Source organism: Mchenga conophoros, linkage group LG12, assembly GCF_057382185.1.
Source record: "Mchenga conophoros isolate Kocher_MC1m ecotype Shallow Benthic linkage group LG12, M_conophoros_male_GT1.1, whole genome shotgun sequence".
NCBI lineage: Eukaryota > Metazoa > Chordata > Actinopteri > Cichliformes > Cichlidae > Mchenga > Mchenga conophoros.
In genome coordinates, this window is record NC_140537.1 from 14,212,357 (window position 1) to 14,239,917 (window position 27,561).

General features: G+C 40.2%; 1 protein-coding gene across 2 annotated transcripts; it reads right to left on the reverse strand.

The window, feature by feature from the left end:
• Positions 1-1,055: 1,055 nt before the first annotated feature.
• slc33a2 (solute carrier family 33 member 2) lies at positions 1,056-26,617 on the reverse strand. 2 transcript variants are annotated; one of them, XM_085293884.1, is made up of 6 exons: positions 26,481-26,617; positions 25,196-26,020; positions 15,679-15,826; positions 9,597-9,697; positions 6,876-6,985; positions 1,056-3,114 (listed from the first exon to the last, which is right to left on the reverse strand). In XM_085293884.1, the coding sequence occupies exons 2-6, from the start codon at positions 25,893-25,895 to the stop codon at positions 2,917-2,919; spliced, it is 1,257 nt and encodes a 418-aa protein (XP_085150010.1). In that variant the 5' UTR covers positions 25,896-26,020; positions 26,481-26,617; the 3' UTR covers positions 1,056-2,916. The 2 variants fall into 2 exon arrangements, with proteins under 2 accessions (XP_085150010.1, XP_085150011.1); XM_085293885.1 differs by having other exon boundaries at positions 26,516-26,612.
• Between the last annotated feature and the right edge of the window lie 944 nt (positions 26,618-27,561).

Consider the following 27,561-nt stretch of genomic DNA (forward strand, 5'->3'; position numbering starts at 1 on the left):
ATAAAGTTGGTGATGTGACCAGACTTGTGCCCCAACCCAATTGTTAATGAACGAAACACAATCGCAGCTGATAAAAAGCAAAGGGAAAAAAACAAAACAAAACACCCTTACCTTCCCATATAGGGAATGCATCTCTGGTGATAACAGCTCAACAAAATCCACACATGGACTAACACAAAGCACTGCTGATTCAAAGAATAGGTACAGCTCTGTGTGTGCAGCAAATGCCTGATGAATTGAGCCATCTTGTCGTCGAGTTGGCAACAGCTCTTATGCAATTCCCAGGATTTTTATTCCACAAAGTTAGGAGTTAACATGTGTACCAACACGCACATCAAAACCACCAGTCTGTCACTACAATGGGCAACTGTGGCAGGGAGGTCAGCCCTCAGATGCTCACTCTCACCACAGGGAGGTTTGTGGCAATCTGGCAACTGCAGTAGGAGGTCTCACTCTCATCAGCACTGCTGGATCAAGACCACTTCCTTACCTTTCTTTACTCTCATCTGCACAGGCTTTAAAATAGAGCTCACAAATTATTTGCCTGCAGTTGTTTCAAACCTCTTTCTTCATACGAAATCATTTACAGTGATCTCTGAGGAAAAATTAAAGGAAAGAAGGGATTGTTTTATGGAGAGAAGTGCAAACTTTGGAAAGGCTTATGGAGACCTAACTAAACAGATACATATAAGGCTCACTTGAAACTCTCCCCTTTATCCCGCAAGACAACAAAATGCCCAGATAACGACAGTGGGTGAAGAAGTGTAAAGTGGAGGTGTATTCAGGTGCCATGTAAGCTGGTTTAATCCTCCTTCATAGCATTTGTTGTGTCATTAAAGCTGTATGGGGTTGGGGATCATGTGACATGGGGCCTATTGACTTCTGTAGCCCTTAGCTAGGACACAACAGAGAGCCAGTGTGGTTTTCAGGGTTGCCACAAGTCAAAAGTGGATTTTCAAAGGCAGGTGTACCCTCAAAGACCACATAGGACCTTTTTTTTCTAGAATAAAAACGTGATAAAATTCAATAACAGGAAGACAAAAATAGACTCAACGTTTTACTCAGCAGCTTTATTTTTGTGCAAATCTCAGGCAACACAGTAGCTGAGAGACAAGAGATATGCTTTGCTTATACGTACCACAAGTCATCGGACCTGGCTACATGGATAAAAGAGTACAGATGTGCTATGGCATCCCTTTATGTGCCACGTGAGTGAAAGCAGTCTTTTTTTATTTAGATAAACGTGCTGAGGTTACTGCCTTTATTTAAAACCAGTCCATCGTTGTCCAACAATGAATTTTAAGACTTAATTTCTATTATTACATTCAGCTATGTGAAGGATTTAACTTTTATTCTCACCGAGCCTTGTAAGAAAAACATTCTACATTGCTGTTTCATTCGTATATTATAACTGGAGAAAATTATTTTCTATAGGATACAGTACCATAAAGAGTTACAGCATATAGAGCGTGTAATATTGTGCATTTGATATTTTTTTAACATGAAAAAACACAAAAAAAGTACAATGTTGTCAAGAACTGCAGTTTCCCAGTGATGTTGGTCATTCAAGTTTTCTTTAATAACAAGTTCGATTCAAAGGTGAGACGAGATGGCACCATGCAGTGTGTAAGGCTGAGGTTTCCTACAAGAAGCCAAGTGAAGGATGAATGTATTTGGTAACAAAAGAAAAGAAGTATTAAGGAGTATTGTACTCTGCAAAGAAATGAAACAGAATACAGTCAGGTCCAGTCCAGTCGGCTTGTGTTTGGACAGAGACGCCCTTTGTTGTTTGTTTGCAGTTTTACTCTAAAAGTCCACAAATGGATTTTTTTTTTTAACGAAGCAGTACAGATTTGATTTGAATTTAGACTTTCAGCTTTAATTTAACATTTTACCTTACTGTGCTATTCACAGAGCTATTCTACTTTATTTAAGCTATGTTGTGCTTAATGTTTTGGCTGCTGTGACACAGTATTTTCCCAAGTTTTAGGATAAATAAACGATAAAATATTAAGTGTTTGGGTATTACAGCCATGTAACAAACAGTTTATCCACGTTCCTGGGCTACATGAGCTGTATGGTCCTCATTATTTCCCCATAATATACGACCCTGACTGTAAATACTAAATCTGTAACTCTTAATTCTTTTTTTTTTTAATGAGAAAGTCCCAGTAAATATGACTCTACATTGGTTAATTGTTAGATAGCATGTTGTATGTGTTGCCGCTCTACTCAGTCTGGCTACTCTGTATTTGCCTCCTGTGCATCGTACCATACAGCGTTGATACGAGGTAGCAATTTTTTTTTCCATTTACAGCTGTAAACCATACAACCCAGGAGAATGATTAACAAATTTACATACAGTTCATTATGACCGAACAAGCATAACAAAGAAGCAATATTGCTTTTGGCTACAGCTCTTATTGCTGTCTTATGACAATATTAAAATAGCTCAGATGATTTTATAAAAGGCTTTGATTTTTTTTCCCTTTGATTCCAAGTGATTCTTTTAGACTCCAAACTGCCCAACATTATCCACACCTCATCATCCTCCCTTCAGGAAACTCTACACACTAATCCTTACCTACCCAGTATCTGCAAGCCTCGCCGTACTCCAGTATTTTTAAGACTTTATATATGCAAAAATAAAATATCGCAAATCTGCCAGGGACATGATGTGCAATTAAGAAAACACTCAACAAGAAAAAAACTCTGTGACAGAGTACTTAAATAGCATGGCTGATTTTCCATTAAAAATGGCTGAGATAAACTTATTCAAGATCTCGTAAACTGAAATGAGTTTCTGAAGTCATGTGAGTTACATTTAACAGGATTCAAGAGCTTTTTAATGAGTCCAAATACTCAAATTATTTCACCACTGTTTCAGAACCTAAGCCAGGATGTTTCACCCTGATCTCATTTGGGCTGCTGGTGTTCCCTAAGAGCACCGGTGAAGGTAGCTGTCCACACGTGCAGGGCCGTTCCGGCAGAGAGGGTGAGGAAGAAGAGGAAGGCAACTTGGAAACCAAACCAATCCACCAAGCCTCCGGCCAGAGCGCTGAACATCAGCTTCCCCAGCACCTCGAGAGTAGCCAAGAAACTGTAGTGGGTCGCCTACAGGGAGAATTGGCAGCCGAGAGGTAGGATGAGGGGAAAAGAGATTAAAAGGGGAAGGTAAAGTAGAAGGAAGTGAGAGGAGAGAAGGGGAAATGGAGAGTTTGGGAAAGAAAGACACATTGTGAGTAAAAAGAGATAGCAGTATTGGGAGTAGAGTGCAACACAGTTACAAAAAAAAACAACAACAACGTGAGACTTCATCCTATCCACCAGCACAGCTTATCACCTTCTGTCTCTTAGGCATTAACATGGTTAACACAATTAACCACTACAGGGAGAAACAGGGCGAGAGATTTGATCTGAAAACTTCTGGGAAAAACAAACTGCAAAAGAAGAGAAAAATCCAAAATGCTGGAATACTGGAAGAGAAAGCGTGAGATCATGGCCTGAGATGATGGAAAAAGGCCAAGTGAAGCAGGCTATCTGATCTCAGCCTTAGGCTTTCAAGAGCGGAGTGAGAGAGGGAGAACAAGAAGGAAAAAGATTACCTAATCTCCCCAAGCCTCCTCCCTCTGCCCAAGAGCAGCAGGTAGCTCTGACAAACATGGAACTCTAGTGACACCTAGACCATTACCTGAGCACATTAATTAAAATTAAGAAAAGCAGAATTCATTAGAACAAATGCTTCGAGTCCTATAATCAGAATACATTTACAAGAAGCCTGCACTGTTAATTGTGAATTTCCCAACTCTGGGGCTAATAAAGAAATCTTATCTTATCTGACAAAGAAATATTTTATCTACAAATTAGTTTTTGTGTTACAAGAGGAAAAAGATACCACACTTAACTTTATAGGACGTTTTTACAACTTTGTCGGGTTCAGAATTGTGCTTTTGTTTGCACACTGTCAACGAGATAAACAAGGGTAACATTACAATCCCTTAAATGTCCCGTGCTGCAAGAAATACTCGTAAGTGTTTCTTACTAAGTGACTAAGTGTTTCCTGCAAATTATTTGTATTACTGTAGGAACAGAGCCATGACAGTTAGTCCAATAATTTATCAGCAGATTAACCCTTAACTGGGATCACTTTGATTTCTGTTTTTTGTTAAAGCAAAAACATTTAATATTCTCTGCAGTAGGGCTGGGCCATATTATACCGTTCACGGTAATACCGGTATAATGTTAGGCAATGATAGGAAAATGAAATATCGCGACAGAATATGAGTAAAACGCGCATGCGCAGTGCCTTTGTTTTCATACACACATGGCAGATTGTTGAGTGAAACAGATGAACCAGAATTGGTTTGTAAAAATGGTGCAACTTCAGTGATGTGGAACTGGTTTGGTGTTTGTCCGTCAGATACACGACAAAGCACATTTTTTTGCAGAACATGCAAGCGGCCGTCGTTATTGTCGTATATGTCGGACTAAGATGCTCTTAAATCTGGGAGTAATCTGGGTCCTAAACTCCGTATGTTTCAGGTCAAACGAACACTGCAGCATCACTGAGAGTTAAAAACTGTCTAAATTCTTTCATCTTTAATAAAACGATCAGCATTGCTGCTTTACCAGGTGTAACTATGAAGTTTAACTTCCAGGCATCCATGAAAACAAAATTTATTACATTTAATGGAGTTAGAAGTTAGCAGAAGCTAGCGGAAGTTAGCTCGCTAGTTTCGCTAGTTACCTAAGCATGATATTGCACGTTCTGACTGATTTCTGAAAAAATTCAAACGTACAGCTCTGCTATCACTTCCAACATAAATGAAGACAGGAAACTAAACAGCAGTGACGTTTGTAGGGTTACTGAAGTTGGGCTAGCTGGTATATAATGATGTGCTACGTGATCGCTAGCGACACAGCTATGTTAGCATAACATAAACAGTGAAGCTGGAGGACGAACACTAACACTTTTCCACTTATAAAAGTTAACGTGAAGGTTCCTCATAGTTAGAGACAAATGCAATCGCATGGCAGGATGCTGTAAACGGACCAAACTTCAGTCAGGAGAACAACTGAGATAATCCATCCACAATACGAGGTTAGTTATACTGCAACAACATGGGAATAGAGCGGTTGCCAAAGAATTCAACATTAATGAATCAATGGTACAGAAGTGGAGGAAGCAAGAAGAATGAGTTTAATAAAGTTTGATTTATCTGACTGCTTTGTTTCACTTAATGTTCCTTATAATCCCGTGCACCTTATGGTCCGAAAAATGCGTACTGCACACTGCAGTTTAATGTTGCAAAGCACCTCTTTTTAACTTCAGTGGATATTATACATGGTTATGCTCAGGATATGTCAGCCCATTTCTACTGGAAATGCCTTTTGGTTAAACTTTCAGCAAGGAATTTGCATTTGCACTGTTACATTTTTATAAAGCTTTAATGTACATAAAAACCAGCTTCTTGTTTAAGTGAAAATAAATGGAAGGTTGTCTTTTTGCGCTAGTAATGTTGTGGAGTTGTATTTTGTCTCGCATCAATTATATCGTCAGTTATATCGTTATCGCAAATTTTCAAATATATATCGTGATAAATATTTTTGGCCATATCGCCCTACTCTACTCTGCAGTTCACTACCGTCTTTTCTTTTCTTATTTATGACTTTTTTTTTAGATTTTGGAGAATGGACCATGCTCACTAAATCAGCTGAGGGCATTTCTCACTGGAAAAAAACAAAGACTGAAAATCATATCAGAATCTGATGAGTGGTGAGTGGAGTCTGTGGTCTGCAGGCTGAGGTAGAGCGCTCTGAGAGCCTGTGTAACCACAGTTAAGTGAAGTGCCTTTATTCTGAGCAACTTGTTTAACGGATTCGGTTTCTTTCTCCTGGGGATCGTTAACAAGCACTCACAGTATCAGTTTTCTGTTACTGGATAGCACTACCTTCAGTAACGCACACATTTACACACCAAGCGCAGGTGAGCTAATGCTCTCCTCTCATGTATGTACACACAGACCAAAATCCCACACCGACACTACAAAGAAAAACAGCCAGTCTGTGTCATGAGAATCTCTCAGATTAACCTCTGCTCTCCTTGTGAAATGCTGTACTTGTTCTCTCTCCGTTCATTAAGTTAAATTTCATAACTGGATCCTGGTGTCTGTGCTTCAGCTTGTGATTTTTTTCCCCTTCATCTTTCTTTTTCACTTTAGGACTGACAGCAATTTAAATGATAATTTGTCACCTTCAGAGATTGACTGAGTGACGTCTGAATGGCTGTGTGAAAAACGATCACCTCCAGGCAACGCTGGCCCAGATACGACGGGGACAAAAGGAGTTATGTCAAAGAGGAGAAAATGAGCAAGGAGAGGAAAAAATTCAGAGTTGGAAAAGAGAGCGTTTAGAAGACTAGAGAATGACAAAGAGGCAGGCAGTAGGAGGGACAATGTCAGCAAGGGGGCCAGCAATGCAAGGAAACTGGGGCTGCTGAAACTTGACATTTTCCAGGTGGAAACAGCTGATGAAAACTGACAGGTACAGGTGACAAAAGGTATGGCACTTAATGCTGAAAGATTTCCCTCTCCAGCATCACTTTGACAACCAAAGGAAATGAGCTAACATTACATAATTTAACCTAAACAGAGGTGGTTGGGGGGGGGAGGGGGGGGGGGGGGAGAGAAAGACAGAGGGTGAAAACAATGAAAAGACTGTATTGTTGGCTTGTTGAGCCACAGGAGACCTAACAGTAAAGCACAACGCAATAAACATTAAAAAAGATGATGACAACAGAGCAAAACTTGTACATGAAAGCAGCCCTGGGCTAGTTAATGAGCTTGTTGGCGGGAATGGACAGAACTCCTTTTTACCTGAATGCTTTCCTCGGCCCTCTGAGTGCAATGCATCATGGTAGTGAAGGTGAGCGTGGTGATGAGACCACCCAGGAAGTGTTGAACACTCATGCTCAAGACTGCCATACCTGAGAAAGCACACACACGCAAGTAAAATGGATCAAAACCAGCCTTGACGCATCTGAGTCTAACTACAATAAGACAACAGAAAACCCAGCAGTTCCTTTTCTGAAAGCAGGCAGAAAGCTTGCAGCTTTACACGTTGTTTTCTCTGCTACACTACTCACTTTACAATTCTATGTTAAAGTGAAAGCAGAGAGACAAAGCAGCGAGAAACGGTAATCTGCTGAAGTGCAGCTCCCCCCCCTCAGTCCCAGTCCCCAAAACACATGTAGTGTATCCTCTGAGGGGAAGTGGCAGAGCAGTGTTAGTGGGGAAACAGAGGAACCACAGAGCCTATCTGTCTCTGCTCCCACTAACACTGAATTATTCACTCAAGCCGCCAGAGTTTTTGCCGAGCAAGACTCTTCAGTCAGCGACATAAGACTGGTGGAGTCAAAAAGATACACCGACTGATCAGACTGGAAGAACGGGAAGCGGAGGGTTATCATGTAATATTGAAAAATCTGAAACTGAATGTTTTTTTTCTGTTTTGAGGGTTTTTAGTCAAGTTTTCCTGAAATCTTTGTTCTGGGTTTAAAATGGAGGCGGGAGATGCCTCTACTTTGAGTTGGAGAAGCTTGATAGGGTAAGAGACGGGCTCAGGAGGAGATGAATGGTGTGAATGTGAATCCCGACTGGCTGTTCAGCGCAATCAGATGTGTCATTCAGACATTAATAAATGAATAACTGTCTGGAGGGAGACCTCTCCTACAGACGTTCTCCACGTCATGCATTAAGACTGAACGCTTGAACTATAGGCCACTGGTTAACACAAGGTCTAACAGCATTTGAAACTGCCAGTGACATTAGTACCAGGCTTTACATCCAAAGTTTGACCTTTCAAACTTGACCCACTTTTCCTTCTAAGGGTTTTTCACTTGTCATACAGCTGACACAAAAAGTGTTCAAAATCTCAAACATTTTATATTGTAGTCATTCATGATTTCAACAACTCTCTTTTCCCCAATCTTCCTATTTTAGTTGCTCCCATTAAGGGATCCCAATAGGATTGTTCGCCTCCATCTAACCCCTTGCATTCTTTTCCGTCACTCCAACACTCTGCATGTCCTCCTTGACTACATCACGAATCTTCCTCTTTTCTTCCCGCCTGGCAGCTTCATGTTCAGCATCCTTTGTCCAATAATCCCATTATCCCTCCTCTGCACATGCCAAAACCATCTCACCCTTGTCTCTCTGATATCCTCATTTCTAATCTTGTCCATCCTGGTCACTAAGCACCTGGCACCTGTCTTTCTGTCAGGGCCGCCATCTCCAAACTACACATCATAAAAGGACTCACTACCAAGTTGCAAGCCTTTCCTTTCCCTCTTGCTGCCCTCACCTGTCACAAATCACCCCTGACACTTTCCCCCATCCACTCCAACCTGCCTGCACCCTCTTGTTCACCTTTCTTCTGTACCGTCTGTTGCTTTGGAGGGTTGACTTGAGATATTTAAAATCATTATACCTGTCTCTCTCTCTCATTCATACACATGTATTCTGTCTTACTTTTGCTGACTTTCACTTCTGTTCTCTTCAGAGCACACTTCCACCTAACCAGGCTCTCATCCATCAGCTCTCTACTTTCACTACAGAGCACAATGTTATTTGGAGACATCACAGTCTCTCCATAGGCTCCAGCTAACTTCATCTGTTAGCCTGTCCATCACCACTGGAAACAAGAAGGGGTTCAGGGCCCATCCCTGATGTAATCGCACCCCTCACTTCAGACCCACCTGTCACTCCTACCACACACTATACAAATTGCCAGTTTAAAGAAGAAGGTTTTGGAAGCCCTACTTCTAAACGTCTCTTGTTATATATCCGACTGGAGCGATGACGTGTTAGGCCAATGACTACAGGTCAGCTTCAAGTGCACATGGAAATGCATTAAATCTGAATGAATCTACTGAAAGATTTACATCTTATCCTGTCACAACAAATGTCTAATGTAAAACCCTGCTACCGAAGTCTTACTTAACCTCAATATCAAGTTACTTTCCTGTCACTGTCACTATAAACAAACAAAGAAACAAATAAATAAATAAATATCAGCTGCTTAACCACAGAACTAACACTCATTTTACACATATCCAGAACCTAAATGCACTAGCAGAAATACCATAAAACAATAGCATTGCAGTAAACCTGGGGACTATCATTGCTTGTGTCTTGCTGAGCCTGCCATAAGCACTGAACAGCATTATTTTTGCTGACTTCATTCCCTGCTGATAAAACTGTAACTGTGGCCACTGTTAGGCTTTGTAGCTTCACTGTGTTTGGTGTGTGTGTGATATTATTCACTGCCATTCACAATTTTTAAAACAAAGAATATAAAGATTCTAGGTTAATACGGGTCAGTGAGTATTAACACTTGTTTATTTGATTACTGCATATATGCTCATTGACATGATGACCAAACATGTAGCTCTTTGTTTTCATTGCCCGCTTCTGTCATATTTACATCAGAGCACCAAACATAAACCGGACTAAATAATCCAGAATTGTAGCATTTGTTAAAATATTTTGAAATCATTTACTTTGTGACCATTGTCTTATTGTGGGTTTGCTTCTCACCTTTCATGAGCGGTGATGGTTCGAGGACAGTGAGCAGAGAACTCTGGAAGACCATGCTGATTGTTCGCAACACAAACACGCGCCGCATCAGGGCCCCGATGCTGAGGAAAAACCAGCAAACAAGAAGATCATCAAAGAGCTGTTAACTAACTTTTAAGTGTATTGATGAGCAGTGTGATACCTGATGAAAGCCACTCCAAGCTAATATCATTAAATTTAGAGACACTTTGTTTGTTTCTTCGCATTTCACAGACGCACGCGCGCACACAGTTACATACGTGCACGTGCATAAGTAAACAAGTCCCCAGACACTAATTGATTCCCTGTTAGTGCAAGAAAATCATCCCCCTGTGGGTCTGGTTCATGACGTAATCAATAACCTAAGGAGATCCCCAGCATGAGAAAGATAATTAATCACTGTTAACATACATAAAAACACACACACGCACTCACACTGTTGTGTGACATCAGGGATTAACAATGCCAATCACTCAGAGGATACCTGCCACTCAAGGGACTGTGTGTGTTTGTTTATGGGGTTTTTTTGCATGTAATTATTTATGTGTTTTAAAAAAAGGTTGTGAGAAAGAAAGGGACACACAAAACAGGTTATCTGATTTAGTTAGGTAAGAAAATCTGAATTTATCTTTCATATTCAGACAGACTCTTTAAACATGTCTGCCAGTATAAATGTGACCGGAAACGAGGAGAAATAATGGTTCCCAAATAGATCTGTACCAGGGCTGTCGTGATTATATTTTCCAGCGGAGCTATCGACTATATTGATAAGTTATTTGATTACATGATTAATGGATTAAAACCTGTGCGTTTCAAAACATCTCAAAACCTAAAACCCAAGTTGATGCCATAAACTCTTTTAATTTAAATGTATTTTTATTTCTGTTCAAGACCCCCCTCTTTCTTCTTTCACTCTTCCCTGTATCTTTATCTGGCTCTCTCTTCCCCCTGCACCCAGCGTTTCCTTACCTCTCTACTGGAAAACCAATCCTGCATCATTCACATGCTAAAGACATTCTTCTCTCTGTTGCTCCTTTGCCTCCCTTCTCAATGACAGCCTTTCATATCGCGCGCTCTCAAGAGATGCTGAGGGATGTGTGTGTGTGAGAAAAAGAAACCTCCCTGGCTGCCACCTCACACGGGCCAGGCCCAGATAAGAATAACTACGTTCTCAGGTTGCCAGGGGCAGTTGTAAAGGGGGTCACTCACTGACCACTCAGCCGTTTCTGATGGTAGTGAGGATATACCTTCCAACGGAGCTTTTAGAGGAGGAACAACAGCCCAGCCTAACTAACAGCCCTTTCTGTGTGTGCGTATGTGTGTGTACGTGCAGGTGATGAGAAGTAGTAACCAAGTGGAGGAGCTGAGTGTACGTACAATCAGAAACTAGTTTTAACACTGAATCTACTACACATTTGTCATAACAGACCCACAGGCACAAACCACTGCTGTGCAATGATGTGATTTCACTTTTTAATTCTCACAGCTTGTAAAATCAAGTTAAAACTAAGGGGTTATCTTCAGCAGTCACATGAGAAAGCATCATACCAAAAATAAAAGAAAAACAGTTCATACTTGAGAAAAAGAATTCTTGATTCTCACAAAACAGGAGATGATTATACGAAATATTCACTCCACCTGTACAGGAATGGACTGTGAGAATCCAGTAAAAACATCACTTTTGCAGAAGACACACTTTCAAGCCAGAGTGAAGCATGTCAAGGACAACCCGGAAAAAGATTATGCAGACTGGAGGCCATCCTTTGGTCGGATGAGACAAAACTAGAACCACAGTACCTGCAAAGAACCCACACAGGCACAGGGAGAATGTGCAACCCCCACGCTCAAACCCAGAGCTTTACACACAGTTCAAATAAATTACTACTATACATTTCAGGGGAAGACAGTTTGAGACTGGATGAAGCCAGTGATTTATTTCCCAATGTACAGTCTTTGAATTTTATTGTACAATGGTTTTAAACCTAAAACATCACCAAGAATACTTACTAAGTATATTTTGGGTCAGTGCAAAACCTTGCAAAACGAAAAAAAGATTGGTAATGAAATTGATGGCTTGTACAAATTTAAAGGTATAATTTCCAGGCTAAATCTGTCTATCTTGTGCAAAATAACACATTTAGAGAGTATTCTCTGTGTTGTGAGGGTGTGAAGATTTTACCGCCTTTACAAGTTACATAGGTGTGAAATGGAGAGGGAGAGTGAAAGATCAAAAGCCAAAGTATGACAATGACATCTTTTGAAAGCACTTTCCCTAAAAAAAAAAAAAAAAAAGAAATTTTTGCCTTTGGAGGCTTTCTTTGTGTTTGCTAGTGTCACCTGACAAGTGGAGAAAGCCTGGAATCCAAGTGGAAGAAAAAGGACAAACAGACTGACATAAGAGAGAGCACATGGCAACTGATACATGTCAACAAACAGGCAAGCAAACACACTCATACAGCACTGATGCAGATAACAAAACAGGGCAACAGAGACTTTGCTTATCCATTAGCTCGTCATTATACCATGTACATCTAACATATGCTAATTACTTTATGCACATAGGTGCAGAATGTTCTAATCAGCAAAGATGTGAATTAATAGCAAGAATAAGGATTTATATTAAGACTACATCACTGCATGGAGTGGGAACTAACATAATATCCTCTGTCCAGGTATTGTTGTTAGTCACAGTTCCCATCGCATCACAATGGCCATAGGCAGGGCCGTCCTACAAAGTGATTCTATAGGCAGATCGAATAATCTTACATAACTGTGGTCAGGTGCAAATGGCACAATTTTATGTCATCTGTATTTAACATGGAAAATGTTTAAAAATCATATTATTAACACAAAAGATGTTTATTCAAATACACCAGAGTCTATGGAAATTTGTCTTTTTTTATTATTGTAAGATTGACAGGTTTTGTTTTTTTTCCTGAAAAGGTTTTTGGTATAAACAGTAATTAACAAATCTCATAACTTTACGAATCTTTAAAAAGTTTTATAGATTACTTTTTTGGCTCCTCCCTTCAAGAGTCACCAGAGTGGATCATCTTCCTCCATCTCACCTGATCTCACCCCATTCCTAGCATCCTCTTCTGTCACACCAACCCTCCACATGTCCTCCTTCACCACAGCCACAAATCTTCTCTGTGGTCTTCCTCTTTTCCTCCTGCCAGGCAACTTAATCTTATCCAGTATCTGTACTCTATACATGCCTAAACCATCTTGCCCCTTTTTGTCTCCAAACTGCATCTAAGCTGTCCCTCTGATGTACTTGTTTCTAATCCTATCCATTCTGGTCACTCCCGGTGAAAAGCTGAGTATCTTCAACTCTACCACCTTTCTTTTTGTTAGTGTCACCATCTCCAATCCATACATCATAGATGGTCTTGCTAACATCTTGCAAACCTTCACTTGCCACTTTCCTTCTGTCATACATCACCACTAACACTCGTCTCCACCCACCCCACCTTTCCTGCACTCTCTTCTTTACCTCTCTTGTGAACTACTGTCCATTGCTTTGGACGGTTGATTCCAGGTATTCAAACTCCTTTACTACCCTTCTCCATTCCATAAGCATTCTGTCTTGCTTCTGACTTTCATTCTTCTTTTCTCCAGAGCATACTTTTACCTCTGAAGTCTATCTTCCACCTCTTCCCTACTCTAACTACAGATCACCATTACCATCTATAAAGACCATAGCGCACAGTCTTCCTTCCTGACTCCTCTGTTAACCTATTCATCACTATTGGAAACAAGTAAGGGCTAAGAGCAGATCCCTGATGTAATCCCACCCCTGACAATGTTTATTCATCTCAAACTGTTGTAATTTACAATTGAATGTTCTAACAGGTACCTGTCTGTCACCTGTAGCAGAAAGTCTAGCATCTTATACCTGTCTGTAAAGGTGACAATTAAAAAAACTAGGTGGATATTGTGTCAAACTTGAGGGGTCCTTGTGTGTGTGTTTGCATTGTGTCTTTGCACACATCAGTGTTTGTCTGATGGATTTGCTGCTCATGTCCACGCTCCAGAGAGAGGGTTCCCATGCTCTCAAACAAGGCAGTGTTTACTTAAATTACTGCAAACCATATAAAGAGTGATACGAGGCTTAAAACATGAGATAGAGAAGTAAAGGAGACAGTCAGTGCACACAAAATCACAGACGAAAATAATGGTGGGTAAGTAATTTCTTGACAGCCACTCTTCCACTTAGACCCTTTCTGATAAAGCTTCAGTGAACAGTAGGTGAAACAAGTGAAGTGAACTTTTTCACCAGTTTCCTCAAATTTTTAAGGACTCACTACATACACACAAAGCACAATTTTTAAGGCTAATAGCTCTTTGAGAATTGTTTGATATTTCACGTTATGAAACCACTCTGGCCTATGCAACACTGCATACTGTGAAAAGTATTACTACTGTTTATTTCACCATCCTTAGTTAATCAGTGTGTTTACTGGACTATTATTTTGTCTCAGTTTTACTGAAGTAAACACTAAAAAGTAATTAACACTGGAAATACTCAAAGTCATTATAAATTTACAATAAATACTGGAGTATTATAAAAGATTAGCACTATAGGACACTTTACTTTAGTTTCCATATAATGGCCCAGTACTGTACTCTCACAACATGCATAGTGTTCAGAGCACAAGTTAGCGACATGTTGTGCTCAAGTATCTGCACTAAAGAGGTGATTGTTTTGTGTGTGCGTTATGCTTGGACACCAGATGTGAAACCCATCCAACAAGACTAACACCTGGGCTCATCGGATGGTGATCATGAGAACACATGGCTACATCAAAAGGGAATGGGTTCTTCAAAGGGGAATGTTTTGACAAATAGTATGACGTTGAAGTCTGACCTAGCTAAAAGTAATAAACTACAAACGAGAGAGTACCATTTTATTAGAGCTGAATACCTGCTAGAATGGAGGCAGGAGGGGGAGGGCACAGTAGGCCATTCTCTATAAATTAAGACCCCCCCTCCTACCGCCCGGTGTGTCTGTCTTTAATAGGGTTTGATTTTGTTTGTCTACTGTTTGCATCCCCCAGGGCATTTTTGTCTCTTTTTTGTCTGAGCTTTGGGTTTATTGGAACTGCTTTTCAATAAACTCTTTTATGCAATTTAAACTTGAATCTACAGTGGTTTTTGTGTATTTTCTGACTACATTAGTAATAGTTTAAGATTTTTGTTTAGAGAGTAAATCAAATCTTCACCTCCAATTTTTGAAACAACAGAATAGCCTTGTTGGTGCTTATCAAACTATTATCTCTGCAGTTTATTCTTGGATTCAAAGAAAGAAATGGGTAAAAATTATGTGTTTTTGGTACAGCCTGCTTGTAACAAAGTACCTAAAGCTACAATTTAAAATTGGTTCTTTGCTACAGTTGTCTGTTATGTATAGAAAAATTACAGGTTCATCTCTTGAGTAAGGAGTCTTTTTTATGTATGAATGATTCAGGGGACAGTGTTATGTGGCTTAACAAAAAACAACTAAACAAAAATAAGAAACCCCAACAACATACTCTGAAAATGGTCAGGTTCAAGGACGAGACCGAAAATGAATGACAAAGCAGTCAATGTCCCAAGAAACATTTTATAGACCTTCAGAAAACCCAAAGAACTATTGTTCAAGACCACTTTAAAAAGTGCACAGTACTATATAACAGAAATGGATAGACCTATAAGAAAGTGATTTTGCAATGTCTTCTTGGATTGATGGTGATGGACTTTTTTCAGTACTCTTTAGCACTTGATATTAAATAATCGATTAACTGAAGAAACCTACCTGCCAGGTTAGTTCATGATTAAATATCTTAGTTTCAAGCCCAGGTGACTATTACACAGTTTCATGAAGAATGTGGAGTTAGTAACATGCAATTTAAAGTTTTTCACAGGCATTTTACACATTTTTCAAGGGCAAACACCCCCCAAAGACGCCGCTTAAATTGAAGGGTTTTGCAAAGTGAGACCACTTAAAAGAGTCACAAAATATTTCTGCCACAGAAAGGCCATGGTGAAACCAGTGATAAATGATGGTGCTGATGAAGGCTACCTAAACTGAGCGAGCAGCAGGCCTCCCAGGGACGATCCGCAGATGGAGAAACCCATGGCGATGACGCCGTTCCAGAAGCCGAGCTCCCTGGCAGTCATGTGGTGATCCAACAGGAACAGAGGAAACATGGTTACTGCACCCTGCTCACCTGCATACACAGTGATAGTAGACAGAGGTGGACAAGAAGAAGACGTCCAAATGAATGATGAATTAAAATGGGTGAAGGGTCAGGGTGGTGGTTTAGGGGTTGTAGGATACAATGAGTAAAAGACGCATTATCTACCGTATACATCTGACTAAGCATTGCTATTTTCACCAACGGTAAATATAAGAGACACTTTCTGAATACACATGCCTATTCCAATCACAGTCAAATATTATGAGGGTGCTGTATCAAACTGTTTAGCCTGCAACACTGAAAAATAAAACATGGTTTTCCTGGGATGACGACTGCAGAATCAAATGCGGAACATGTGGCGCACCCAGGCCTATTCCTGGAAAGTGTCAATAATAGATGCCTGACAAGAAAAAGAATACCCTCAGTCACTTTATCAAACGGGGCCTAGCACTTTTCCTAAAGCACAAAAAGGAAAACACAACAAAAACACAGAAACTTCCACAGATGAAACAGACCGCACAAAGACCTTTCAGTCAAAATAAAAAGTTTCTGTCAGGCAGTAAGACTTTCTCTGTGTGGTATTGAGTGTGGGGGTAATGTTCTGCTGAACATTACAGTAAAATATTCAGTGGTGCCGACTATACGCCATTATTATATTAATGGAGACTGACTTCAGAAAGACAGTGGGACCAAGGAGCTGTATGAGTGACAGCTTGGCTCCCAGACTGCTGTCAAATACGACACAACACAACCGACGACTCACTCACTCAGTCAGCCAGGAGACAAACAAAAATAGAGAACGAGGGGGGGGGGAAAAGACAGATGAAACAGACTGAAATGAAAAAAATAATAAGAGAAAGCCGAGGAGCTAGGTAGGGAGTGCAGCAGCGGAATTAGAGTGTCACTGCCGAAACAGCGGTGTGACAAGCCTGCGGAAATTCGGGGAAGGAAACGTGGATTCTCCACGTCTCCCTCCTCTGTCACTCATATTTTACTGCTGGAAATTTGCATATGGTTATCAGAGATGGGAATGACCATGTTCGAGCTTGTCCTGAAAGGTCATTTAGTCAGAAAGGATTACTTCTAAAACAAAAGTGTTTGACTGTAAAATATTTGTTGTTTAGTGCTTCAGAAAATATGCGAAACTGACCCAAGAACTGCCACTGCAGCAAATCTAAAAAGGTTTCTTACATCACACAAAGGAGGGAAACCCCATAAAATGTGCAGATTTTAATAGTGGTTGATTTATATTGCTAACTTGAAATGAATAAGTCACATGTACTAACAACACATAAAACCAGAAGTTTAAATTTCACAAAGGATATCCAGAACTTGTGCATAAATAATAATAATAATTAAGGAAAAATAATATTACACTGATGCATCACTAAAAATTAATCAATGTCTCACTATTTCAAAACTATTTTTACAATAAATCTAAAAAAGTTTGACTAATTATAGAATGGATTCAGAACAATTTTGACAATTCTTCAAGGAGCAAATTCAGATTCAGAGCAGAATGTTTTTGGGTTCCCGCCACACAAATGTAAAGACATGATGCTTTCCCTTTTTCTACATCCTGATAAAGTAAATATTTTTGAGTGCTGGTTGTAAAAAACAAAACAAAAAACCCCCCAAACAAACAAAGAAAACCCAAGCCATATTTTACTGCAGTCAAAGCAATTAAACGGTGGCGAAAAGGGAAAATCTGAGTAAATGAGTGGTAACAACGATGCTGCAGACATTAAAATCCTTGAACTTTAATGCACCTCGTGAGGAAAAAAACCAAAACACTGGAGATCATATTAGTTTTGATCATTGGTATCTTATAGAGATTACACTCATGAACAGTGACACAGGAATTTATTGTTTATTACAGTATGGCACATTTTTTTCAGCGGTCAAGTGCAACTTAAACGGTATAGCAGCAAATTTCTACAAAAAACAGTAAAATCCTTTCAGTCCACGCACTCCGTGGGTGATGTCTGTGCATTACTCACATTTTAATCTGTCATCCTCTGTGCTGAACTGTTCTGAGTTGCATCAACTGAGCAATAACCATGTTAGTCATAATAAAGTAAACACTGGCAGCAGCAGTACCCATGATGCCAGAGTTGTTTACCCATGGTTCTGCGCTCCTGTGCCTGTCTGTCTGTTGTTCAGCTCAAAGCTCAGAGCTTTCACAGTCCTGCCTTCAACTAATTATTTCTTTAAAGGGGGGAAGGGGTGGTAACATGCAGGCACGCACACACACACACACACACAAAACAAGGCTGATTATTCCTTTCTATAAATATTCTCAAAGCAACAATTGTCCATTTCAGCAGGGATTTCATTAAACATCCGCTAAGATTAAACAGAGTGGAGGGAAAATCAGAACGAATGGAACAAGACTGAAGGAGAGAGATGGCAAGAGAAGAAGAAAGTGAGGAGGGAGAAATAAAGAAAATGTGAAAAACTAAGAGAAAACAGGAATACAAAAAAAAGAAAAAAAGGACGAAGAAAGAAATAGGTGAAAAGGGCAAATACATAAAATACATAAAATGATATGAGTTAAACATGACTGGAGAGATAGGACAGGGATGGAGACTGCTAGAGACAGAGGAAGAGGAGGAGGGGCAGATGAACAGAGACAATGTTAGGAGGTTAGTGAAGAGGAAACAGAGGAGGAATGGCAGGCTCAAAGAAAAGTGTTTACAGAGAGAGCAGAAAGACAGCATTATTTAACATTAAGAGTGACAGCATGAAGGAAGCTCTGTTTATTCTACTAATTTAAAAAGTGCCCTATAGTAGGGTGGTGCAGATGGACAATGATCTCTGGGATAAGCAACGATCTCTTGACAACCAAGAGAATGTTTTGTTTTCTCATCAAAGCATGAAATTATTACCATCAATATTGCATTCATATGACAGTTTATCATGTCTCCTCAACTTTTTAGCTCTTGGTGTGAGTGGCTGTGAGAGAAAAACTGTAGGTGAAGAGTACAGGACAGACAGATGAGCTACTTTAAACATACATAAAGAAGTTGGAAGAAATCAAAAAGAGCCAGTATTATGACATAATACTGTTTTAGCTGTCCAGCTGATATCTGTCCACTTCTGTTAATTACAGCAGACAACAAAGCTCTCCTGCTGGTATACTTTGTTATTTCTCTTTGTGCTGGAAGTGGGAAATAAGCTCCCCGGTGTCTTTTCCTCTCTTTCATCAGGAGCAGTAACACTGTTGTTTTTTGGGGCACACAGTATGAATCAGGGTGGGTGGCTAGCAAGTGCCAGTGCACAAACGAATAACAAAAATACAAAACCTGGCATTGATCGATGACACTGATGACTCATATCATTCTGATAGATATCAAAACCATTCAGTGAACCCACGTGCCCTATGGATGGAGAACAGATGACAAAAACATGCCATCATAGGATAAAAGTGATCAGATCAAGCAGGACAAGTGGGCCCAAAATATGCATAACAGAGATTTTCTCACTGAACTGGTCAACTTTTCCTTAACTCTTTACCCCCTTAAAAGTCTACTAGGAATAACCTTTGAAGCTCTCTTCTGAACTGAGAGGTTTCTGTCAGATGTCAGGCCTGCTTATAGAAAATGACTGTGTGTCCATGAGAAGTGCATCGGCTAGCCTTGGAAAAACCTGAAAACTATTGGTCATTAAACCACGTATTTATTGAAATATACAGAAATATCTAGAAGCGTCATTAAGGATATAGGGCAGGTCATCAAATGTCAACTTTATGGGGGAAAGAGTTAAGCCTCTCGGTTGTCTGTATAAGCGTGTTTGCAGCAGACGGGGGATAACTGGTTATACGTATAGGGATCACAGACAGATAAGCTTGAGATGAGGGGAAAAGGTCAACGAGGACATTGGGGTGAAATGCTGACATTCATGCTGCACCTTAAACAAAAGAGCTGGCAGAGCAGGTCCAGGAGAGATCACCGAGGACACACAGTCAACATTTAGTGACCCTTTATCACTCCCTGGTGAAAGCAAGGTAAAAGGAGACAGGTTCATACATACTACATGTCTCAGCAAAGCACTACACACACTCTCTCACACACTCACACACACAAACATAGGTATAAACACACACACATACACCTTCAGCTCTTTGGGTTCCCTCAGGACAGAAGAGTAAACAGAACCCTCTCTGAACACAATTACATATAATCCTGTGTATATTAGGCTATTGACACAAACAAGTCCCTGCAGATCGATGCAGATGTTCCCCATGGCCCGTAGGTCTCACGAACACTGAACACTGAACGATACATCATCACTCCAACTCAAACCTGCTACATTACTGGGCTGCTTATGCTTGTCACTTGTGTTTATTTTCTGAGTGCAGTATTACTATGCACATCCTTTCCATCTTAAGGCAGCTGCACAGTTTCCATTTAGGTTTTTAAAGCATTTCAAGCAATCAGGGGAATATCCTCAATAGTTGTCAATTAATAAAGGCAGCTGATGTTGATTTCAGTTCATTAAGGCAAATCAATCATAAATACCTGTGGTTCATGTGGTAAAAAGGAGGATTTATATCTTTAAATGTCTAAAATGATCATGCACCCATGGATAAATGTGTTTATTTCTCTTTCCATTTTGCTCTCCGTTTCTCAGGGCACCATGTGGCGGTTGTTCATTAATTCATCCCCTCCTTCAGCCTCCCTTCCTGCAGGCCTTCCTTTTCCCTCTGGAAAATAACCCCCACTCTCTCTCCAAGTTTTTCTCTAAATCTGCTAGCTAAATCTAATGCAGCAGTGCTGCATTAAATTCTTTCCTTGCAAACCTTATATATTTTTTAAATTGCTGAGGCATTGATGCAACTTTGTGGTTATCCTGGAGGCATTAGTTGATGGTGCCAATGAGCTGTATCACAGTACACTGCTGCAGTTTCTCATATTATGTTTCCTAAATTCATATATCCTCAAAGCCATTTTTTGAGCAGGAAATGCTAAAGTTAAAAGCAGGAACAAAGCTTCACTTCTACTGTTCATCCATCCATCCTTACACCTGAGCTGTTTCCTGGAGAAAGTCACCAGGTTTCACACTTGTCAAGCATACAGGGCCTCTGTTTGACAAGTGGTGGACTGCAAATTGCTGCTCTGATGTATTTATTTAGTATTTAAAAATTCTACTTATTATAAATAAAGGTGGCACAGGCACACTTGTACAGCAAAAAGTGCTTATATGGACACACAATCAGATTTTAACTTCCTCTATATTTATCTATTCATACACACTAAAGCATCTGTATTCCAAGGATAGAAAGCTGACTTTTAGTGTCTTTAACACATTCACATACATATAGTATCTAATAAATCAGTTCGCCTTATACCCACACTGATGTCCAAACACTCTTTTGTTTAGCCACGTGCACTCGTAGTATCGTGACTTAGCTAAATGTGTTTTCCTATGGATCAAATTCCAGCTTATCTGATATTTAATGAACTGATGTAAAGGAACCTCATGGAAGTTTGCTAACAACCAAAGTGACCAAATGCACCATGGGAATATTGGATGACAGCAGGACATCAAAATGTTTGTGTCCAACACTGAGCTTATTTGGAACTCATATCCACCATTGTTTGTCTCTTTTTTTTTTGGCTTTTCCCCCCATTTTCTCCGTCTGCTTCCCTCCCCCTCGCTCCCTCCGTCCATTGCTCTACCCAGACAGTTCTCCCATCATGCCTGTAGCCTCAGATGGCACAGGGGTCACAGTTCATACACAAGGCTGCCAATGATTGGCCACAGTGTTGGACGCAGCACAAACTCAGAGTTCATTAGGGATAGATGAGGGAGAGGGGTGTAAGTTCGTATGTGTGTGTGTGTGTGTGTGTGTGCGTGTGCGTGTGTGCGCGCGCGAGTGTGAGAAGTTGGGGGTTCAGACAGGCAGATTACCGGTCTCACACAAACATACCCACATAGCCCTTGAACAAAAACAATACTGTCTCACATAGGCAATTATGCTGGCACATCTAGGCCTAATCTAAAATATTACACAACCATTTATTTTTTGTAATGCAAAGAAGGGGGATGTTTAAATCAAACCAATATGAAAACCTAACAAGTGAGAAGACTTTAAATGTATATCAAAGGCATTTATTGCTGTTATCATTAGCATCAGCCAATGGCATGCACGTGTGTGTGTGTGTGTGTGTGTGTGTGTGTGTGTGTGTGTGTGTGTGTGTGTGTGTGTGTGTGCATGCTATGTAACGGAGAGAGTGTGGGGTGTGGAGGGGGATGCTCCCGAGACAGATTAGGGGGTCCAGCCAGCCTTCATATTTTGTCTAGTAGTATCGTCTGCTGGGGCTTATCCGATTACTGAGCCACCCTTAACACTCTCCCAAAACAGACAGACACACACACACACACACACACATATATATATGTACACACACACACACACACACACACACACACACACATATATATGTACATGTATACACACACACACATATATGTACATGTATACACACACACACACACACACCTCAAGACTATGAAAATATGAGGAGACAATTATATTCCCACCACCCACGCACAGTGTAAACACACGCACAGAAACACACATCACCAGGATGCGCCATCTTCCATTTCAGGTTCTGAATGCCACAGACACAAAGACACTCTAATCCTTACATAATCCCCTTCTGCTACCAAACACCAAACTCTGGCCACATCAACTCTCTCTCCCCCCATACACACAAGCTCAACTATTTCAAAACTACTTTAATTTTTTTCCCTTTCTTTTCTTTTTCTTTGCTTCTTGTTGGAAGAAACTTGTTCAAATTCAAAACTGTCCATTCAATTAAGAATGCATTTTCATCTCAACTTTGTATGTGTGTCACTGTGACTTTAAAAACAACTGCTTTATCTGTCTAACGTCTCCATTTCCCAATGTGCACGCAGGACATGCCTTGCAAGGATCACTTCTCTAACTTCTTCACTGCGCTTGTGAGTGCAGTACTCACAGAAACACCACCAGAGACATCTAGTGGTGATCTTTGGGCCCTACATCAACACAGCAGCGACTTCAGAAATTCAAACTGGGACGAAAAAGGGCTTGTTTCTAAAAATTCTGCATTTTATTGCCTCTGGAAAGTTAGACTGGACTGAACAGAAAAAAAATAAAAACAAATCAAGTGTTTTTATTTCTAAAATTGGTATTATAATCAAATACAGCTCTATGTTTAATACTTATTTATCCTATACCGGGCCTTGGTACAGCCTCTCAATTCACCAAGCCGGGGTTCAAGGCTCATTAGAGCCGGTGAGAACACCGGACTCCCAGCAAATCGTTTTCAAACCCACTGCTGTCTTTCGCTACTCAGGTTAAACATGTAATATAAGTCACTTAGATAACTAAAAAATGTTACTGTTTGGCTTTTTTTTTAGTATTTTATTTGTTCCTGAGTAAATCGGTTTGGCTGAGAAATAAAGTTATAGTTTTTACACAGCTGAATAAACGTCAAGCAGACAACTGATTATCAGAAGTGTGAGATGCTTGAGAATATACTCCGGTGTCCTGTTATATTTTAGATAGCAAGGAGCAGACGAGACTGAGTTTATTAAACTCCACCGAAACAATCTACAGATTTCATTAAACTTTAATAAACTATCATCTTGTCTTTATTTTTAGTTAGCATGTACCTTAAACACTTCAAGTTGGAAGCCAGGGCTCTAGAGTGCGACCAATTTGGTTGCAAATACGACCAAATTTTTCAGTGGTGCGACTAAAAAAAACCATTTGGTTGCACCTGTGCGACCAACTGTTCGGGTAGCAAAAAAAAATAAAAAAATCTGCAACCTTCCCTGTGGTCAACAACAGACACATATTATGCCCCTATCGTGGACTAAACCAATCAGAGATAGTAAGGGGCGGGACCTCTCTGATTGGCCGTGGTCCAGTTGAAAGTGCAGGTGGGAGTGGGAGGTGAGTAGCTTGAATAAAGCGATATCAATTCATTAAATCCTGAATAGACTTTTAAATATAACTGTGTTTGGCCAGAAATGCCAGATTCTCAGATTAAAGCTCACAAAACCATTTCAACAACAACCAAACAGCAAATGAGAGCAGGTACACGGATTCCACACAAAGACGTAAACACAGAGCGGACCGACTCATCAGAATCAACTTTGTCTTTCTCGGGCAGCCCGTAGACGGACACGCTGATCAATGTCGTCATGAATTTTGCTGTTTTGCTTCCACGACTATTAAAATCACACTCCATGCACAGCTAGCTCTCTCTCTCTCTCTCTCTGTACTTCAAGAACAGTTTCCCGTCTCCAATCTCTGTTTTCTGTATTATTCATTCGCTTATTACCCACCAGTCTACCATTGTTTACAGCGCTGTCGGCTGCTGTCTTTTTCTTTTCTTTTTTTCACTTAAATGACCTCGGACAAGAAAGCCTATTTTTTCTGTTGTTCAATACTGAAGAAATTTAAACTTTATATACAGAACATTGTAGAATATTTTTAAGGTTATCTGCTATAAAAAGCCAGACCAGGAAAATCTCCTTCATGTTTTTCTGTGTTTTATTCTCAGTTACTTTCACACAAAGGCATCTGCTGTGATGTTCACAATTCTGATGAAGTCAGTACTGATAAATGATCAGAATTATAATATTTCTGACTGTCTGGGGCTAAGTTGAATCGAATCGGGACTTTGAAAACCAGAATCGAATGGATTATAGAAATCAGTGATGATACCCAGCCCTAGTGAGCAGCCTAGGCACGACAGAAGTGGATGTAGCTGTAATAGGAAAAGAACTATTGCTAACTTCTCTGTTAAGTTAAGGCCTGATCCTTCTGAAATTCATAGCCAGTGCTCTGACACGGTGTCATCAATCTTTGAATGCTGAAAAAGCACAGTGTATCCAGAAAAACACATTATATTATATAAATTATTATAAAATTTGTGTACGCCTAACTTTAAAAAGTTAGGCGTACCGGTACGCCCATGGCAAAAAGTTAGTCTAGAGCCCTGTAAGCTAATGATATTTATATAAGAGCAGATGCATGCTGGTGCAATAAGCTGTATGTTTTACGTTCAATGGATGCATGATCTGATTTGTCGACTAATTGCAAAAATAATCGGTGACTAGTCGACTATCAAAATAATCGCTTGTGGCAGCCGTACTAGCAAGGCATTCCTAATAAAGTGGCCAGTTAAGTGTATAAGTGAAAATATCAAAAAGGAAAATTCTGCTTTAAAAAGAAAAAAAAAACCATACACTATGAGAGAACAATTAAAAAACAAATCTATAACTACATTGACAATAAATACTGAGCATTATTGCCCTTCTGGAAAATAAGCGAACATTTATCACAACAGATCACTTTACCTAAACTTAAACCAGTGCTTGAATAATAATCAGACTTACCCAATTTGTATGTTAGCACATAGAGAACTGTCCAAGGTGTGCCAGGCACTGCCAGCAGCTTCCTCCACACCCTCCACGGCCGTACAGCATCTGCTCCCTGCCCTCCCTTTTTGCTGCCGTCTGCCTGCTGGCCCCTCACAGTCTCATCATCCAACACAGGGGCCCCCCACACAAACAGGGCTACACCAGCATACACAAATGTCAGCAGCATAAACATCCAGCTCCATCCAGCCACGTCAATCACAGCTAGCAGCCCACCTCCGGCAAACACTGACCCAGCTTTATACCCTACAACTTGTGCTGTGTTCCCAAGGCCCAGCTCCCCACGTCCTTTTAACAACCCCACTGCAGCTCCATCTACAGCAATGTCCTGAACAGAGGCCAAGGTGTTCATTGCCAGCAGGGTTCCAGCTACACCCCAAATATGTGCCTCTGGGGCCAGGGCAGCACTGGAGAGGCATGTTAGAGCAAGGCCAGAGACTGTTCCCACCAGCCAGCGACGCTTAGTACCAACTCGGTCCACCAAAGGCGCCCAGAGGACTTTGAGTACCCAGGGGAAGTAAAGGATCTTGGTAAAACCGATGCGTGTGAGAGAGTGCCCAGCTCCTCGCAGGTATACAGGAAGCAACGATGACTGGAGACCATAGGGAATGCCCTGGACAAAGTACAGCAGGCCCAAGAACACTAGTTTGTCATTCATGATCTATCCCCAAACGTGACCCTGTGGTAGAGCAGACACTGGCTTGGTCCATTGGTCAGGTCATCGTCATTGTTTTGATTAAAGGGGACTCCCTCAAATGGACTGGTTGTTCCAGGTGCGCAGGCCTGAAATAAAAGACAGAGTGTGAAATTAAAGGTTGTTACAGTGAACATCCACAGCTCATACAGGCAGCCTTAAAAGGCTGGGTCTTCACTGCTGCTTTATTGCTTCTCTGCCCAGCTCAGTTACCAGCAACGTTGCCCCAGCTAACGAGAGCCCCCTCAAAGTCAATGACTCGTGCTAATCATGTTCAGTACTGTTGTCATTGCATCTGGTTCATCGTTTACCCTGCATCACAACTCAAACACGACTTTGCATCGTTTACATTTCACTACAGGTGCACAATTTAAGTTTGTTGCCTGGCTACCGTTAGCAAGCTAGCTTGCTCTCAAGCTAAACGTACTCAAGCGATTAGCTTAAAACATATTTCATCAGAGGTCCAGTATTATTTTTGGAATTTTATTTTGACCCGGAAGTAACTAGAAAAATATCAGCGTCTGTTCTAAGCAAAATCTTAAAGCATACTTAAAGGAAAGTTAGTTAGCTCTGTGCCAGCTAACCGGAGAGGGTGCTCCGCTTGTTTTCAGTCGGGATGAGCTTTGAGGTTGCCAGATTCTGGCCAAACAATCCCCCTTTCTGCGATGCTAAACCAAGAATAGTTTCTTCCATCATTTAAACTTGTTTTTTTTTTTTTGACGTGAAATGATATATACCGGCTTTTAACCTCCTAGGACCTGGCGTCCACATATGTGGGTTATTTAGACCAAAATACTCAATTCTGCTCTACAAGGGCCTGATATCCACTTACGAGGACATTATACTGCTACTGTTCTATCAAAATTTTAAACTAATATCCTCATATGTGGCTCTTATTTTTCATAAAAACAAAAATAAGGTAAAAAATAATAATCTGGTAATTCTTTGTTTTTACATTCATCGGGCCCCAATATGCCCAAATATCAAAGAAAAATAAAAAATGCATGCCATGCAAGAGTTCGGGTCTTAGGAGGTAAAATTTTTTTTTTTTTTTTTTTTTTTTTTTTTTTTACAATTACCACGCAAGATATTTTCATTACTACCCATCTAGTAATCACATAACGGCTGAACACGCTTTCTGCATCTGGCTCGGTTTTCAAATCAACACCAGCATTTCTATATAGCACATGATGGGAAAACACGTTATATGGACTTAAGAGACTCATTTAAAATGTATTCATATTGTACTCATACTACCAATGTGTAAATATTTGGCAACATCATATAAAATGTCATGGAAATGTATGTCATGGTAATTTGGGCTTTTAGATGAAACTTTATTAATCCCTTGGCTGGGTTCCTCCGAGAAATTCAGTTTTTTGGTTTTTTGGGGGGGTTTTTTTAGATTAGGTGAAATTTTTAGATTAGATGAAAATTTTAATAATTTCTTTGAACTTTTCTTTTTACAAAGTGGATTTATTGCACAGAATACATATTTAATGACTTAGATCAGAGCATGATGCCACCACCACCATCATGCTCTTAGGTTTGAAATCCTCACATTTACTCCTCCAAACAGATATCTTGTAATTATGGCCTGAAAGCTCATTTCTCATCCAATCATAAAACA